A 20,866-nucleotide genomic window follows, 5' to 3' on the forward strand; every position below is an offset into this window, starting at 1 on the left:
GAGAGGCTTGGAAATGTGTGGCATAGTTAGGTGGAGGCTGTCAAAATCTTCCTCATCGTGAACAGGTTCAGTAAATTTACAAGGAAGTCAAGCAATACGGAGAGAAGAAGATCAATTCATATAATGATCCATCTATTGATAAATTATAGCTGAAAATTCCTGTCGAAGTCCCATGACTTGGATGCAGGTGGAAGAAAATCTGAAGTAGTAACACAACTTTGATATTCATCATAAGTGGTGAAAATGTGAAAAAAAAAATGAACAAAGGTAAGTATCAGAATTACAGAAACAAACTGTAATAAAATAAATAAATGAAATCACTACTTCACAGAAAATTTAAAGAAAATATGTGAAGATAACACAATCAAAAACCATCTGCACTAGATCATTACCTAACAAGAAGTGATATTTCAGTAGAATTTAATAGAGGAAGGTATATGCATTAGGAGGGTGGGTCACACTCTTAATGGTGGAGGATTGTTGCATGATGATTTACATGCAAGATGCAGTTGAACCACATTGATCATGGAGTACATGGGAGTCCAAGGCTTGTGGCATGAGAAAAAAATGATTGCACGTAGAGGGCAGAAATGAATGAGAATAGCTATACATGAGAGGAAATAATGTACAGTATTGTAAATTCATATTGTGTATATATATATATTTTCAGATGTACAGAGGCTGAGTACATTATATTAAACAAATGTTGTTACAGTCAATTCTTCATACAAATTCATGCCCTAATTGAGTACCGTGCATCATACATCATACATTCCATTAAAAAAGTTATGTCCAAAGAACCCCACTGCTTCATGATACTTTCCACAGTCCACTTCGTGAATGAGGAAAATAGTTTTCAAGTGTTCATTTCCATGGTCTGATCTTAGAAATCCACTAGAACTGCATTCATTTACGTCACTAGTATACCTGATTTGAAACAGCATGAATACCTATTTCATTCTCTAGTGACTGCTGAACAGTTGAGTCTGTAACCTATTGATCTCAATTTCCAGGTGAAGATCCTTCATGATTATGTTTTTTATTGTTTCCTGAAACATATGGCCAGCTTTTGCCACCAACCTTTAATCTTTATGGATATTTACATGTTATATGATGCCACACTTCACTTATCACAGATGGGATATGACTTGTTAGAGGTCCTTGTTCCAAGTCAATCCATATTCTTTTGATTTATAATGCCATTAAGTACAAAAGATAGTCCCATCTTGGAAATTCTAAATCTCTAATCTGGATACAGTTTCATTATTTAAATATGTGAAAACTTATGTTTGAAAGACCTGTTACATATCCTTTCCAAAAGTGATCAATTTTTGGTGGCATCACTCTACCTACAAAATGTCCAACAATGTCAAAAATTTAGTTTTCACAGATGCCATTCAATGCAAGTTTATACTGGCTATGTTTGATGACCAGATGATCTGCATATTGAAACCAGTTTAAATAAAACATACTCAACCATTATAAATTGTCAAAACCAGTTTCTCTTATATCAGACTTTTTAACAGTTTGTTCTGTTTACTATGTTTTTTTCACTAATTGCTGTACATGATATTGTGATCTTTTATTATTACCATGGAATTCTGATACACACCATTATTCCATGACTTTATATTTACTTTATACAATGTTTTGTGTGTAAAATTATTTATTAGTTTAATTACAAACTAAAGATTTTAATAAATTCTGGTGTTATATGATTTTAAATATACTTGTTTCATACAATCTACTCAACACTATATTACTAGTGATAAAGTGACACAACACATTACAACAATACATACAGATATGTGATTCTGATACTTGAGTTGAGTAAAACTTATTTGCCTATACACTTGAAACATATTTAAAACATCACTAAATTATTTAATATTGAACTTTTAACATTTCAGAACAAAATTAAACATAACTCTTGATTTAAATTATGTTAATATCTAAAACCAATGAAGCACAATTTCCAAATAAAACAATCTATAAAATGGCAACTTAACCCAGCTGCTTTACTATTCAATGTTTAATGTCAGTTTATAACACAACAGACTGAAACAACAGTTTAATCCAACATTCCATGTCAATCCTAAAAGAAGTGTTTTAGCATAATATATTTAAAAGCTTATTAACACTAGAAAATTGGATTTTATACCCATCAGATAATTTAAGAAAATATTTGGTTACATTACACAAAAATATTATAAATTTAAAAAAGTTGAATGAAACAGTTTTCAGTAATTGTTTAAACAGTAAGTAACAAGATTCAATTGAGCAAACATAACAGTGTGTGGAAACATTTGTATCTGAGTATTGCTTCATATGTAAAATTATTTATCAGTTTAATTGCAAACTAGATTTTCATAAATTTTGGTGTTATATGAATAAATGAGGAAAAAGACGAATAAGAAATAAAATAAAATTAACAAAAATACCACCTTTGTCCAAGAACAGACTACTCTGATTTCACACTTTCTGCCTTCCAGTTAATGAGACTAATTCTTCAACTTCAATTATGTTGTAAAACCAGACTTACAAGTACACACAAACCAGTAATTTTAATGACATGAACTTACAAATACAAGTGGTATGGTTTTAAATAAATATTAGCAACATACAATTTCTTGAGTTGTAAGTATGCAGACACAAGAATAAGTACATCAATGGCTTAGTAACATGTCAAGATCATTTAATAAAAATATATTAATTTTTACATTTTAACAGTGCATCAAGTTTAAAACAAAAAGATTGATAAATATTAATAAATTTATGCACTGCACATGTTTATATTTATGCACACTAAGAACAACTCAAAACTGGATGTATATGACCAACATTTTAAATTACTTTATTCACAAACATTTTTTTTCTTTTCTTAGTTACATATTATTTCTTATTAGAAAAAACTATAATCTTAATGTCAACTTCCTAATAAATTGCAAACACAATGTTCATTGTGATTTTTAACAGACATTAGTACCAAAGTTATATTTGCAGAAAATTTACTTACTTTTTTTTATATACTTTTGTCATTACCACACTTGATTTAATTGTTTTCATGTTCCATGTCCAAGAGGCAAACATTATATTTTTTTTATTCAAAAAATAAGATCTTTACATATTACCCTGCAATCTTTTTCTTTATAATCTGACTCTATGTTTATTATCCACAATATTTTGGATACCTGCATAAAACTCTCTTACGTAGATAAAATAATAATTCTCAAAGGCAGTCCTACATGTGGTAAAAAATAAAAGCATAAGTAACTAGAATATCTAATTCAAAATATTGTAAAATACAAGTAAAGTAGGAATATCAGTGAACATTTATGAATGGGTTATCCATAATTTGGTAAAAATCCAACAGTCTACAAGCCATGCTGTGTAAAACTGATGGTCATCAACTCAACACCATGAGAAATGAAGGAACTGCAGAAATAGTTAAGATCAGTAATGGCTGTAGAGGAAAGAAATTATCCAAGAAAACTAAATTATAGATACTTACACTACAACAGTTTTTATAACTGAGAATATAAAATGCTATGTTACAGATAACCATTTGGTTCATTACACTACGTAACAGCATTTTTAATTTTTCTTGTTCCTGAGCAGAAAATGTTATTTACCAATTGCTTATGCCTGAGATAAATGATAAGACTTATTTTTTTCTTGAAACTTTGCTTTTGTGACCTGGGAGCATGTAACAAAAACATGGTGGGACACTATACTTGGGGGTTGATACGTGAAAGTGATTTACATTACAGTTACAAATCTCAAAAATCTACTCACTTCTGAACATTTTGTATAACTTTAGTAAAAATACATGTAAATCTTGATTCATATGTTGTTTTATTCAGACCTTATGTAAAGGAAAATGTGCAAATTTGCCAATTTTTGCATAGAAAATAAGTTAATTTCTAAATTTCATTATCCAGGTCACAAAGCAAAGCTTGAAGGGAATAATGGCCATTTTCTGTACTTTTACAACACAAGCAATTAAGAAATAACACATACTATCCAGGAACAAAATTTGTGTTACATAGTGTTATTCATCATCCATCCAAACCAAGTTAATCAAAACATTGAAAACAAATCATATGGAAATGGAGCCTTATACTTAGTGACAGATGTATGTAGTTGTGTAAGTTAAAAAAATCTCAGTATCAAATTACACAACATAATTATACACATTACTCTGTAAATTAATAATTCTGAAAAATCATTCTGTCAAAATATTATTTCATATCTGAGCTTCTAAAATTTAAGCCTATGATCCTCAATATTCAGTCTCATGCTTCCAAGTTTTTCTTTGCATCAATCAGATATATAATTTGCATCCAATTACCCAAACAATTTTAAACATCTGAAACATGTAAATTAGTTTTCTTCTTCTTGAACATTACAGACAAAAAAAGATTAAAACTTTTGACTTCTCATAATTTGGATTATTGAAACCATATCACTCTAATAGCCTGGATTGCATACAATATTTAAAATAAAACCTCAATAATTTTATACAAATTCACAATGGCCCTGTTGCTCTTCAATTTAAAAGTCCTAAAATACACCCTTGTGCAAATTAATTGAAACAAGACGGAAAGTTACGATTTTTTTGTGTTTTATTTCTGAAAATCCAAAAATTACTCACAAATTAATACATGATATGACTGCCTTTATTTTTCAGATCATTAATCCGCTTTGGCATCGAGTCCATGAGTTGACTGCAATCTTTACTAATTTTTGGATCGTGGTACCACACCTCATTTATGGCCTCAATTAACTTATCTTTCGTAGTACAGTCTTTTCCCTGAAGTCTTTCTTTAGAAATCACCCAAAGATTTTCAATAAGATTTAAGTCCAGAGATTTTCCAAGCCAGTCCAGCACCTTTATTCACGTTGTAGTCATAAAATTCTTCACACGTTTTGATGTGTAGCACGGAGCCAGATCTTGCTGAAAAATGCCAGATCCATCTGGAAATCTCTTTTTCAATTCTGGAACAACTCTTCTCTGCAAAACTTCGATGTACTGTGGTCCTCGCATCATTCCTTCTATGATATGTAAGCCTCTGATGTCATAGTAGCTGAAAAAGCCTCAAAACATCTTTTTCAAGGGATGTTTTACAAACTGATTGATGTGAGATTCTCGAAGTTTCTCACCTGGAGATCTGCAAACATGCAGAATTCTTTGACCCCGTACAAAGAAATGAGTCTCGTCACTGAATAACACCTTCCTCCATTGTTCTTGCATCCAGTTCTTGTATTTCAGATCCCATTGATACCATTTTTTCTTCATTGAGTTGGTAAGAAGTTGTTTTTTGACTGGTCTCCTTGCCCTTCCAACGCAATTTCGAATGACGTAATATTCCTCAAAATTTCGTCATATATCCCAAAAATAGAATGACCATACTGCAAAACACAGCTAATGACGCCGCCTGTGTGAAAAAATTACTATTAAACGAAATTAGTGGGTCCAGTGAGCCTACACCAGCCATCATGCTAAAAATATTGTAAAATGACCATTTGTTTCAATTAATTTGCACAAGGGTGTATGTCCCCAAACTCTACTCCCTGTCTTGTACCAAAGCTAAACTTTCAGCTGAAGGCTTCATGGTTTTATTGATAATCACAAAAAAATTTCTTCCTATTGCATAATAGCAATGATCATCATACATAAGAAATTATTTTCTACTTATTATTCCAAGCACATGAATGTTGACATTTATTTTACACATTCAAGTGACAAAAACCACCAGGAGTCATTTGAATAAAAGAAAAACTCAAAAGAACTAATCCTTCTACACCTCTTACTGTGATAATCATTCTTGTAATTTTCTATTTTGAGATATTTATGTCCAAGATGTTATAATGATTCTTAAAATGATTAAACATTACCCAAAGAGCCCCTCCACCCAAGCTGGAAATATGACACTTTATAAGTACTGTTTGTTGTCTATACAATGTATCGAAAATCCAATTTTCCATTCATTACATTTTCCATTCATTATATTAACATTCAACTTTTTAATTAATAGCTTATATGATACCTTATTTGAAACTTTCTAAAAGCAGATATACAACACCATACATAATAATAAAGCACTATAAAAACTACAAGACAATAAAACTCTTTGCTTAGAATAAATAATTAAAATTATTTGTGATAGGAACATACTCTTTCTCACATAATAGCTATTCTTGTTCAGTTCTTCCCTCTATATGCCAAATATTTTCACATGCCACAAGCCTTGATACTCCCCCATCTACTTCATGATTAAAGAGGTTCATTACATCTTTGCATGTAACTCATTGTGCAACAACCCTTCACCAAAAGGAATGTGACACCCCCTCCAGAAACACATCTCTCTTTATTCAATTATACCTAACCATTACTTTAAGATTAAGCAAAAATTAAGTATCAGTTTTAAGTGGTAAAAAATGATGGAATGTGAAAGATGTAAGTACCTATTGGAGTTATATTTGCAGTTTAAGAAAATGTCATCTCCTAATACAATGCTTTACCTTCATTCACATTATAGCTAAAATCCTACATTGATAAGGTGGAGGGACCAATGTGAGGGAGATAAATAAGCCTTTTTCAAAGGCATCCAAAGAACACCTATGGAATATGAACCTCTGCTGGGAGAAGAACAAGTTACTTGTGTACTAAATATATATCTTACCCAGTGATAGAAAAAGTATCACACAAATGTGAAGAAAATAGAGGAACAGATCCAAGACAGGTGGGTATAACAAAAAAAACAACAAAAGAATTATCTCCATAATGTAGAATATCCAGAGTTCTAGATACCATATGTGTTAGGTTAACTGCAGTCCCAAACCAGGCACCATCACATGTACATCATCCAACTGTGGTAAGAGAAGCATTCACACACATCTTCAACTCAAGTTCTGTAGAATGGAAAAGTTCTTACCATTTGACCAAACAGGGCATATGTGAGCAAATCCACAACTAACATCAGTTATCCAAATACCTGGCATTTGCATGACAGTAGTAAAAAACATTCCATTGTAACAGTTCACTACAAATCCAAACAAATGGATAGGATCACTCTGTGCAACATCATCCTCAGAGAGTTAATTTAACTAAGATGATGCATAGGAGGAATGATATTTATTCTGCACAGCATCATTGTCCAGGTAGAACTACACTAGATTATTAGTAAACCATTTCAGCAGCTGAAGAGCAGATGAAATTGAACTAGATTTATTCAACTTCAACTTCCAGGATCCACTGCATGGAAGTGGGGCACATGAGGACAATATCCTGTGACTAAAGGCAGGACAAGAAATCACAATCAACACCTGTGTGAAGACTTGTTCAGCACAAATCCAAAATCAACCACTGTACTGACAACCAGTCAATAATAGTAGGATGAGTAATTCCAATTGGAGGAGTAAACTGCAATGTGGTGGATCTAAATGTGGATTTGCAACATCATCCCAGGGGTGGGGCTGCACAGAAGCTGGAGTTCAAGAATGTGCAACATCAACCTCTGGGTCCTACTGCACAGAGGTGGAGCATACAAGTGAAGGATCAATGCCAACTACACTGGCAAAATACCATTGCCCTACTCTCTACTGAATGGAACTGAACACATTCAGAAAGTTGCCCCATGATACATACCTCCAGCGGCTAGGAACTGGTAAAAACTCCCATACTCCACTAGAAAAAATGGGAAGGTGAAATGTGGTGGAAAGTTTGAAAGAACACTAATAATGGAAACTGTACAGTGGGCAACCATAAAATTCCTAGTTTCAAAATCAGAACACTCCCAATTTATTCAATCAAGGGGATGACTGAAATGGGCAGCAATTCCCTTCTGCTTTACCCATGAAAGTCTGTGGGTGAGTGTTGTCTAGAATGGGCATTTCATTGAAGTAAAATACCATGAGGAAAGCCTTCTTGTGGAACACAACATCTCAATGGTTTGCACTATTGACTACAAGTATATATTATGATTGGTGAAATCATCTTCAACACAAAAGTAACTTTGAAGGGAGATCCCATACCATTCATGCCATAGTGTCCCATGCAACATCAACCTATCAGATCTAACCCCACTGAGGTGGAGTGCCTGGAGTAACAGTGTGAAACCAAAGAAACATCATTCCCTAGACAAGACCACACAGAAGCTGGAGTGCAATGATAATCAGCCAATGTCCCAAATAACCACAGTCTGCAGGACAAGCAGAAATGGTAATATGCAACATTAACCTCTGGGATTCGCTGCACAAAAGCAGTCTCCAAGACACTAGATAGTTGATAATATACTCTTGTATAGCTTATTGCTAGTCATACACTATAGAATTTTGTGTGGATAGATAAGAGGCATACCTGGACAGGAAAAACTCATCACTAAGTAGGATCATAGACCTAAGAAGGACATGTCTCTGAAAAGAGAAAAATTGAAAAGCAAACTTGTCTTGTCACAGTCGAATAGATGTGTGAAGTCTGGTGACAAGGGAAATGCAACATCTGGAGAAGGAAAAAACAAACACCTGATGAAGGTAATTGGAGATTAATGTGCAAGATGTTGTCCACATGTCTGAGTGAAGAATTTCTCCCAAAATTCAACATAGCTTAGATGTGAGGGAAAATGTAAAGGGTCATACTTGAAGAGATATCACCCAAATAAAATTTGGAAAAAGGAGACAAGGAGAAATATGCCAGCTGAACAAGTCAGCCGTTACATATTATTACCTATCTTGGACAAATCTCCAGTTTATTATGTTACTTACATAATGTATTACAATTCCAAATAGCCAAAAATTTTAATTAAGTAATTATTTAAATTTTGATATATGTCAACTTTATGATACTTGTGAAAAAGACTGATACACACAATTTTCTTTCTTAAGACAAATATATTTTAATACACAAACAGCAATACAATTTATAATAACATATTATAAATAATGATTTATATACAACAGTTTAACATACAGACAATACTGACTCTTATATCTGGTCTAGAACTGAATATTTTATTGATGATCCAGGTCCACAACCAGCAAGTTAAATCTGAGTTGATACTGTTACAAATTGCTTAAGCTAGCAAGATTGGTTGGAGTCATGCCACTGATTTTTTATCAATAAAGATATTTAATGTTGGAAATAAATAGTAATATTTGAAGTTAATTCGCTGAAGTTTAATGGTTTGTAATGTTTGAAATCTATAAATTTTCCTGGTCCAATTCTGAATTTTTCCAGTTAGTAGGTGTTAATCACAATTACAGCTTTCAAGGTCTATAAAACATAGCACACAAACTGTAGCTTAATAATATTCTATTACTGCCTCTCAGCTAGCTGTTTTACATGAATCATGTGAGATTCTAGAATGTTTTACACTGTTCAAACATGCTAGCATTTTCATAAAACAAATATTGTTGATTCTTACTCTCAAGAATCTTATATAAATTTACAAAACAGACAAGATTTGTGCAATACACCCAATAATATACATTACATGCATCAAACTGAAACACACGCAGGTATTAAAATAAAAATATAATGGTAAATCCGTTACACAACAAAAACAACATTAAGGGTAAAAAGAAAAGGGTGATGACATATATAAGGGTTCCATGGAATCAAAAGGTGATATTGGAAACTACAGAAAGAGACCATGCATGCAATATAACAATAAAGTGCATGAACAGAACACAGAAGTCTATCCATATGAGACTTAAAATAAAGGAGGAAAATAGAGGAAAGGGAAATCAGCATAAATGAGAAATTCCTCTTTTGAGCCTCTGAAGTTTTGGGCAAGAAAGCTTGACCAGGTTAAAGGAGAAAACAAGAGAAATGGAATTGAGTAAATGAACCATTAATTGCTAAAATTACTGGACCAAAGATGCACTCAGACAAAAAAAAAAAGGGGTAGAAAATAAGTTGGAAGTGATACATGGAATAGGAAGTTAAAGATTCAAACAGAGTAACTGTCATAGAAGGAGAAAAATGTTGACATTCCAATCTGGTGAGGAGGTTGACAAATCTGAAAGAAACACAATAAAAGGAAGTTGGTAGGATAGGATAACCCAACACTGTACCTATAAAAACAGATGATATTGGATAAGACTACTCTATAACTTGCAATGGAAAAAACAGAAGCCCATTATCAAACAACCAGATAAGAAAATCTGTAAGGATAGGAACTGAGGGCTCAGAAGGAAAATGACCAATGGAGAAGGACATTCCACTAGCATTGATAAACCAGGAAGGAAGAAATGTGGATTGAACAGGATAAATAGGAATTGACACACATGGACAATCAGATTTCCTTGCAAGGAACCAGATAAATGCCAGGCATGAAGTCAAAGAGTGTAAAGGGTGGAATAAAAGACTGATGACAAAGGTTGATGGTTGTTGTTTTTGAATTAAGCACAAAGCTACACAATAGGCTATCTGTGTCCTGCCCATCACGGGTATCAAAACCCAGTTTTTAGCGTTATAAGTCTGCAGACATACCGCTGAACCACTGGGGGGCAAGGATGATGGAGGAAGTGGAAAAGGTAATAAGTGTTTTTATTTTTGGAGTTGAAGGCAAAGATGCAACCAATGTCTTGCAGCCAATAAGGCCTTGACATGGATTGGACAGAATGGCCAAAATCACACAGGGAAGGAGACAGATAGGGGGTGTGCATATAAATCCAAATTGGCCCAATCCTTGCTAAGAGCATCCACTTCAAGGAACTGTGGATGAGGAATCCTAGACCAAAAAAAATTAACTCTGGAGTTGAGAAAAGTGGCAAAAGCATCCAGAAGTAAAATCCCAGATTGAATGCAAACCCATAAAAAAAACCTGATTGTCAAGTGACCATTCCATGTGATAAATCTTATATGGTTGAGAAAGGCATTTCATCAGGATGTTGAAAGCATCTGGAACACGGCACACAATGATGTGTAACAAAAATGTGTCAGCCCAATAAAGATGTTCAAATATGTGATTACAAAGGGAATGAGAACACGTGCCATAATGGAGATTTATAAAGAAGATAATGGTGGAATTGTCTAAATTGGTTTGACAAGTTTGTTTCTTACCATAGGAAGAAAATTATACAAAGTACACTGTATGCCAGAGGCTCCAAGATGTTGAGGTGGTAGAACTGTTTGATTTGAGACACCCTTCCAAAAGTCCCTGCTGATCAATCCATGCATACAAACACTGGATAGAATCATTGATTGACAGATGTAAATCTATATTAGGGTGGAAGAGTATCATTGTAATATTATCCTTTTTTTAATCATGAAAGGATATAATTTACAATGGAAGAAGAAAGTGTAACTGGGGAATCCAAGCAACTTCTATTGAAGAGAAAACATATGCATATGACCTAAGGAGATAAAGACTGCCATGGCAGCTCAAGTCCCTAAAAGTGATAAACCTTACTTGCATAGAGAAAGGAAGATGAAAAAAAAAGGAAAACTGAAAGTTACATCGACCATAGACTCAATTGAGAGAAGCATTGAAAAACACAACCAAGTGAGCAAGATATTGGGTAAGAATCAAGAAAGACCTCTCTATCTTTAATAATCCACCCCACACAAGTTACTTCTGTCCAGAGCAAATGATTGTGTTGAAAAAGCTCCAGTTTAGAAATAGCTTAGGAAAGCTAGTTATTCATGTAATAGATAAGGTGCAACCCCCAAGCATACTGACACAATCCCAAATGGTAGGACACAAAACTAAAACACAACCTCATTGTAAACAAACTAAAAATAGTGGCTTAACTAATGGAAAATGGAAATATGGAGATAAGCACCCGAGATGTCCCCCTTAGTCATCAACAAACCTGGAGAAATAGCCAACTGGAGGGTGAGAGAAAGTGGGCAAAATCCAGAAATTGGTTAAAGCAGAACAAATCAATCAAAGAATGCCATTTCTCAATCTTCTTGGGGATGATAAAAACCTGGAGTAAAAGCCAAGAGAAGAAAGGCTCTATATAATACAATGAGAGAAAAGTCTGAATAGCTTCAGAAAAATACTGACTGGTAATGGAATCCTGAGGAATTGGGAAGGACACTAGAACTGGATACAAAGGAGGAAGTGAGAGGAATTATGGAAAAAATCTTTCAAACCAAACCCAGATCACTAATGGGACAGGGGTGAATTTCTATCACAAGTGAACAAATTTTAGATAAACATGTCCCTACGGTGCAGTATGCCACTTGATAATCACTGGAATTATTAGTGTAGAATAGTATGATTTCAAGTCAAATGATAAACCAACATGATGGTTAGGTAGAATTGAATACATGGACTCGCATGTGTCAGGAGGGTGTGTTGCACTCCTATTGATGGAGAATTGTTGCATAATGATTTGAATACAAAGACACAGTAAAACACATTAATCATGGGATACGTGGGAATTTCAAGGCTTGTAGCATGCAAAAACATTTACACATTGAGGTCAGAAATGAATGACAATAGCAATTACATAAGAAGTGGTAAGGTACCATATTGAAAAAGCTTTTTTAAGGTGCTGCCAAGAAAATTAGCTATGAAAATCAGATTGATGGGTTTAATTAGAGTGCAGGATTGTCAGAAGAAAGTAAAAGGTCATTATATATTCAGGAAGTCCAGTCAAACAGTACCATTTTTACCAGTGAGATGGCTTAGGGATCAATTTAGGACTTTGCTTTTCCTTATTTCTATAAATGATACTGATAGGGGAATAATCAAGATCACTGATGAAATTAAGCTCTCGAGTATTTCCAGCTCTGTTAATGATTTTGAACTGTTAGAGAATTACATTAATCAATTAATAAGCTGGACAAATATCTGAAGAACAATTTTTAATTACACTACTGAAAGGCAATGCATTTGGGTCATCATAATTTGGATTACATGCTTAATATAGATGGAAATCCACCCAGCAGCATGAATGTTGAAGAATATCTTGATATAGTTGATGAATAAGTCATTTAAACTATTAAGGTAATGTTCTGTTGCTTGTAGCAAAGCTAATATAGTTTTACAGCATATTTATGGATATACTGATTACAAGACAAAGGAAGTAATTATCTTTCAGTTAAAGTCACTAGTTCACTTTACTCGGAATAATGCAGATGGTTTGTTCTCTTTACCTGAAAAAGGATATTGGCTTACTGGAAAGGATTAAAAGGAGGGTTAGTAGTATGTTTAGGTTTCTTATTTTATCTTTTGAAAATAACCAGATGAGATGTTACAAACTTAAGACTCAGAAAAGACAGGCTAGGATTTAGTTTAAATGATTTTATTTTCTTAAAAGAATAATTAGTTTAATGATATGAATTGCCTTTAGCACTAGTGAAAGCTAGAACTTTACAAGAATTTTTAAGAAAGGAAATGACAATTTCCTGTAAAATATAAGGATGATTTAAGATTTTTACTTTTCTTAAGAGTAAATGTGTAAATATAGCTTTGAAGAACCAAATGGCTCCTCATTATCCATATGTTATATTTCCCTTAATATAAACAACAGCTTTCTTAACTATTTTTTACTACCCTTCAACCTACTAGTAATTTTACATTCTTGTAAAAGTTTGGAATATTTGCTAATTTATTACTCTAATGTTCATTCATTTAAGATATAGTTTCTGATTGGAATGCAATATTTTGGAAAAAATACACTACTTTCAGCTAACCTGACTATGATCATACTAAAATAAAATTCCAGACTATCATTGCTTTAGAATTAACTCTTCCAATATCCCTTAAAATTTATGAAGGACCATATTTTTAAAATTTATGACTCTTTTTTTATTCATTCTTCAATTAAAACATCAAAGGCAATAATGTTATAACTACTGGAACTAAAGCAATCTTAGACAACTTCATTTTTAATAACATTTTCCTCTGTACAAATAACAAAATCTAAAATAGCCTATTTCTTAGAAAGATCTTTCTTGTTCTGAGTGAGAAAATTCTCCAAAACATTAAGATGTTTTTCAACATCATGTTAATTAAAACAATCAACTAACCCAGTCAACTGTCCAAAAATTACAAGCTTACATAGTAACATTTTTGTCTTTTTTTTTTTTAGTAGTGTAAGTAATGTGGCTGCACATATTACTACTAAACATAAAAACTGCAAACACTATTTTCATGTCACAAACTTTACATTACTGAAAAATAAAAAAATAGTTGTTAGTTAGATACATCATAGAAATATGACAAAATTATTTATGAATTTAGAATGGAAAAATTCACAAATAATTGTTTATAAAAAAAATAATGCCAGTTTGAGTATGTACCATCTAAGTGGTAAATAATTAATAAGAATTAATTATGCATAATCCATACTAATGTGTTACTATTATTTATTTACAATTAAAATTATTTTTCTTTAAATTAAATCTTACAATACTAAAATAAAACATGAAACTAAATTATGACTATGCTCACAGTTAATACCGAACAGCAAACTTTTTACACTCACTTTATCAGGAAACTTAAAATAATTCATATATAAGGGGGCTTTAAATATTTGTGCTCAGAGTTCAACACGGGGTTAGCTCCAATGAGTTTCGTTACGTGGCCGGCACTACACATACCGGCATGGCCTGGAATCACAGAACACGTATCACGGTTTACAACCTCAACAAGAGGCGCAAACGTCCGATACACATTCCCGTGCACAGCATATGGACCCCATGTCATACCCCGTCACTTAAAAGTTTCGTTTTTTGACACGCACAGACATTAACTTTAAAACTGATACGACACATTCACCCACCATTATGTGACCTTTTTGTAGATCCAACATCTAATTCTGTATCTAAAGTCCTTTTTCTTGAATCTCCAATATCAGACTCGGTACAACCATTCACATCTCCTATGTTTGTCGCCATCTTCAGTGCAGACTTCAGCTTAATGACGTCATAAATGACGTCACTTACCTGGTTAGCTTGGTCAATAAAAGTAATGATATGGTCATGCAGCAAAACTTAAATCATTCTAAACTGTTTTTAAGCACATAATACTTTAAATGCTACATACAAATATCGGTTGGTATTCACCTATATCCAAACTCAACTTACCTGAATCTCATACAAATTTCCTTCCCGAAAGCATTGAAAACCTAAGGTAACGGAAGTTCCTAACGTAGGTCATTTCCTTCACTACGTTGACACGTATATGTGTTTGATAACAATAGCAAACCATGTCTTTCCGAAGGGAGAAGTATGTGAAATATTGTTTTTATACTGATATATATATATATATATTACCAAATATATAAAGGTTATAAAATTTCTATTGTTTGTCATTCCAAAACTATGTACATTTTTAAAATACCAGGGCGCGCGGCCGTGAAAACAGAAGGTTATTTGATTTAATTCAGTCATGCACCGTTAATCATTACGCAGGTGGTTTGGAATATTACCCGTCTATTAATATAACTACGATGAAAACATATATATTTTAATACTAATATAAATGTTCCACGCTAGAACAGCTGTAAGTCTACGAATTTACAACACTAAAATCAAGGGTTTGATTCCCCTCGGTAGACACAGCAACTTGCCCGATGTGACTGTGTTATAAGAAAAACATAAGCACAGTAATATATAATATTGGCTAATATAAAAAAAATGAAAAATACAACAATATAAGAATGATTTTTTGTTTTGTTATTGTGTTTTGTAGTATTTTATGTACTCATAAGCTAATTGTTTGATATTGTTAAATAATAGTAACATTGAAATTTATTGCATAAAATTAATAAACAGGTAGCTCCTCGCTAATACAGCGGTAAGTTTGCGAATTTACAACGCTAAAATCAGCGGTTCGATTTCTCTTGGTGGGCTCAGCAGATAGTATGATGTGGCTTTGTAATAAGAAAACACATACACCTGAAGAGGTAGGTAATGCACTCTTTAAAGTAATATTATCCGTCAAAATTATTGTTCTCGTTTTATTATCTAATTTTACATCTCTAACGAATATTTACAGTTCGACACATTTCAGCATCTTAAAAATGTTAATTTTTTTTGTCTCAGTAAAATTACTGTTTGGAAAAAAAGAGTATAAAGTATATTTTGCTCTGATGATGATAAACTGTAAAGCTTGCTTTCTAAGCTCTCAATAAATATGAAAATGTATCTGTATGTTCGTTGTTATCAACAGACACGAACCGTTTTGGCAGAACAACGAGGAATAATATTCTACATAAGTCTGTCAATATTAATCAAACTCAAATCATTTTTGACCCAATTACAGAGCAAAACAGCGCGAAAAATCAATTCCTGTACTGACAGAGTGATATATTTTCATCATTTTTTTGGCCTTGCTGGGAAGTTGACCTTCGAAAACTAATTACTTCGAGGTTTGATCAGAGTCCAAAGTATTCCAACTTTCGTCCAAATACATTCCGCTGTTTTTGAGAAATATTGCAAACAAACATAAACACACAGGGATGAAAACATCACCTACACCCACTTCAGTAATTATTTTCGGAGTGTTTCATTCTGGGACAAAATTCGGAAAATTTTTTCCAAAGTATGATTTGTAAAGTATTATTTGTAAGTTATTTTGTAAGGACTCGAAAATTATTTTACTTAAAAATCTGATTCAACTCTCATACTTAATAATATATTGTACTCCAGTGGGACAAGGGTAAGTTTACGTACTTCCAACGATAAGATCGTAAGTTCAATTCCATGTGGTGAAATAATCCAATGTGCCTTTCTCTGCAACAAACAAACAAATAAAGTAATACTGTGAACTTTTTATTTTTACAGTTCGAAAACGAGTATTTTTACGCCATCACAGAGCCGTAACGAATACTGTTTTAAAATCAGGGATTCGTAATGCTAAACTGTGGAATATTAACAACTTACTATTTCGTTTTCCCTTAAAAAAAACCAAACAAGCACAAAACTTATCTGATGGTAATAACAGTGAAATAAAATTAAGCTCGAGGTGTGTTATTATTATTATATGGGTGTATAGAGGATTAAACTTACCAGTTGCTCAACAAATTCATAACATTCATGAAAGTATTCACAGTATGGAAGAAATGCACACGCTTTTAGTTCTTATGATAAATCTTTACGTTTTTATACAAGAATTAAGTCAAATTTTTCTTACCTTTTTCGGAATAATTATTTAATAATATTTTAATGCTTGCTTGTTTTTGAATTTCGCACAAAGCTACTCGAGGGCTATCTGTGCTAGTCGTCCCTAATTTAGCAGTGTAAGACTAGAGGGAAGGCAGCTAGTCACCACCACCCACCGCCAACTCTTGGGCTGCTCTTTTACCAACGAATAGTGGGATTGACAGTCACTTTATAACGTCCCCACGCTGAAAGGGCGAGCATGTTTAGCGCGACGGAGATGCGAACCCGCGACCCTCAGATTACGAGTCGTATGCTTGGCCATGCCGGGCCATATAGTTTAATGCAAATAATGGTATTGAGTTTCTATCTTATTCTTCTTTCAGGTAAAATATTTTAAAACGTATTCATTTACAGGCATTTTTCATATTCTCTAACCAAAAAATATTCAGTGTAATATTTAAGGAAGTTTTATATTTTCTAAGAATAATATGACATAAAAAGATAATTAGATGGTTAAAATGTATGTATGTGGTGAATTTGTCTATATAAAAACTATGTTGTAACAGAAAATTAATATTATTAAATCTAACAAATAAAAGCATCATTTAAAGTCTCCCCCACTGCTGTGCATTTTTAATTAATACTGATATCGTAGGCTTGGGCATGATCTTACTCTTCAATGTGACAATTTAGTATTTTATTACTTCGGGTTTTTTTAATCACATGTGGAATGTACTACAATGAATACATAAATAAATTAAATTTCAACAACGATAAAACATGAATATTATTTCTTAGCATCCAATTTTTATAGTAGCCTAAATCTCTAATTCAGGACGCATCTTGTGTATCCACAAATTCTATTTTTGTGAGCATTCAACTCTTTTGAATGAGCTTTTGTAAGAGCGATGCTCTTACGTTACAAATAAATTTACATATCCAAGGTGTAACCTTGGCTATGTGGGCTCTGCAGTACATTGTCTGAGCTCATGTTTTAAAGAGCATGTGCAAAACAAAGCATATAATCAGTCGTCCATCATTCGCCGTTGTGTATAGGACTGTGACACAGATGTTATTTCAAAGCAAATTAATGTCTCGAAGAATACAGATAGTAAAGAAATGTTCTGCACAAAAAACATTTGTGCACACACAAGATATGTCCTGAATTAAAGGTTAATCAAACAACGTCATCTTTGTTTCTAAAACTATGAACCGTACGTATCTAATTATCATCATAGTGAAGAAGGTTTTGTGTAGTTTATTCTCAGAAACATTTTCTAATCAATTATATGTACATATTCTTTTAATACTGTCCAACCACATAAGCAACAATGCTAATAAGCACATGATTTTAGTATTTACAGAGCCTTTAACAGATGGCAGCACTTAAATTTAAATCCAAGAAAGACATTTTTCATTCCTGTTTGTTTTAAATTTTGCGCAAAGCCACACGAGGGCTATCTGCGCTAGCCGTCCCTAATTTAGTAGCATAAGACTCGAGGGAAGGCAGCTAGTCATCACTCCCCACCGCCAACTCTTGGGCTACTTTTTTAACAATGAATAGTGGGATTGACCATAACATTATAACGCCCCCATGGCTGATAGGGCGAGAATGTTTGGTGTGACGGGGATTCCAACCCGTGACTCTCGGATTACGAGTCGTGTGCTTTAACCACCTGGACATGCTGGGCCCATTTTTAAAGGAATGACCACAAAATGAAGTGGACGAGATAATCAATCTTGCAGAACATACATGGAAGCCCATGGAGAGAGTACAACTGGCAAACAGTTTGTGTATGTAAAAGTACTCCTCGAATTCTTTGCTCTAGCAACAAATATGCTGTTGTACTAAATCCTCCAATAAACTAAACACAAATAAAAAATATAATAATATGTCTTATCTATAGTATGAAAAAGGCCGAAAAACATATTACTTTTTGTTACAAACTCCGCTGTTTTGTGCTTTATTTTAATTAAATTTCTAATACCCATACCAACCGTTTTGAGAGTACATCACTGCACAAATACTTTTTAAATATATCACTATTTACAAAATAAACGATAAGTTAAATTTATTATTCGTTTGTTATTTTAAATTAAATATTAAAAGTTACTATAAGCTAAAAAAATTACACACGACCACAATGCAATAGCTATAATTAATATTTATACATTTTATATGCTTAAGAGAACTGAAAACACATGAATTGTAACTAACGAATTACACATAGACATACACGTATATAAATATAGTGCTGGCCATAAAACCCATTTGTAGCAGAATACCACAGTTTATTCCTTTTACTTCACATACTATTGGGTTGAGGAATAATTCGTGAACGTTTTCTCAAGTTAAAAAAATATTTTCATAAATGAAACGCTTTCGCAAAATATTTCATGTCATTTGGTAGATAATTTTTTGCTCTAATAGATGGTGTGTTTGATTTTCATATGTCTTTAATTTTTGCTTTCATTTTCACCTCATTAAATGGAATGTCAAGTGGACAAAATCGAGCATTTTCGACACCATCTGCTTTTCGCATTTAATTTCTTGCAATTTCGTTTAAAACAATGCATACTATATACCTAGGTATTACATGAAATAAAGTATCACAATAAATGTTTTGGGTGTAATGTGTTCATGCATTGAAGTATTGTATAGTCTTGCATGTAATGCTTGAATGAAATTATTTAAAAACGCTCACGAATTATTCCTCAACCTAATACAATGGCCAAGGTTGTTACACACAAACATTAAGTATATTTTATAAAAGATTTTAGTCTGGTATATTCAATAAATCTCTAAAATAGATGTATAGAAAGCGTTTAAAAACTTTAATTTCAAGTTATGCGTACTTTAAAAGAAATTCGTGACTGAAAATAGAAAAGGTTTCCCCAAAAAAGACAATGTTACAAAATATGTGAATTTTTTATACCTATCGCCACTATATATATCGCGCCAGAGTATTTTCACAAAACGTTTTGGGCTCGGCATGGCCAGGTGTTTAAAGCGCTCAACTCGTAATCTGAGGGTTCGAATCCTCGTCACCTAAAAATGCTTGTCCTTTCAACCGTTAGGTCGTTATAAGTTACAGACAATCCCATTATTCGTTAGTAAAAGTTTGTTTGTTTTTTTAATTTCGCACAAAGCTACTCAAGGGCTATCTGTGCTAGCCGTCCCTAATTTAGCAGTGCAAGACTAGAGGGAAGGCAGCTAGTCATCACCACCCACCGCCAACTCTTGGGCTACTCTTACCAACGAATAGTGGGATTGACCGTCACATTATAACGCCCCCACGGCTGAAATGGCGAGCATGTTTGGCGCGACGGGGATGCAAACTCGCGACCCTCATATTACGAGTCGCACGCCTTAACACGCTTTGTCATGCCGGGCCCGTTAGTAAAAGTGTAGCCCAAGAGTTGGCAGTGGCTGGTGATGACTAGTTGCCTTCCATCTAGTCTTACACTGCTAACGCAAATAGTCCTCGTGTAGCTATGAGCAAAATTCAAAAACAAACACACAAGAAATTTTGAAAATGCGTATGCAGACAGAGTTCGTACAAATGTAACCATTATCTTATATCCTATTTATAACATTTCTCTTTTTTTAATAAATAAATTGTTAATTAAACTATAAAATATTGATAATTTCATTTTGTAATTGATAATACTAATGCATAAGTATTTATATAATCATAGTAATAGGCACAAATGGATGAGTATGATAACACAATTACCCAGATAGGGATGCCACTCTATCGCAGGGTAATCTCCAACCTAACACCTGTGGCACCCATC

General features: G+C 33.1%; 1 protein-coding gene across 2 annotated transcripts in view; it reads right to left on the bottom strand.

Annotated features, from left to right (window-relative positions):
- The window catches only part of LOC143255002 (RNA-binding protein Pasilla-like), a 39,864-nt gene extending 24,673 nt beyond the window's left edge, over positions 1-15,191 (bottom strand). Inside the window, exon 1 of one of the 2 annotated variants that reach the window (XM_076509987.1) lies at positions 15,050-15,191. Coding sequence is in view for 1 of the 2 variants with exons in the window: in XM_076509976.1 (XP_076366091.1) it covers positions 14,746-14,860 (115 nt within the window). In the remaining variant the exon portion in view is untranslated. Of the gene's footprint in view, positions 1-14,745; positions 14,866-15,049 lie in introns of those variants that run through there. The other variant, XM_076509976.1, reaches the window with a different exon arrangement.
- Positions 15,192-20,866: the final 5,675 nt, after the last annotated feature.

The sequence above is a fragment of the Tachypleus tridentatus genome, chromosome 1, assembly GCF_004210375.1.
Source record: "Tachypleus tridentatus isolate NWPU-2018 chromosome 1, ASM421037v1, whole genome shotgun sequence".
Lineage (NCBI taxonomy): Eukaryota > Metazoa > Arthropoda > Merostomata > Xiphosura > Limulidae > Tachypleus > Tachypleus tridentatus.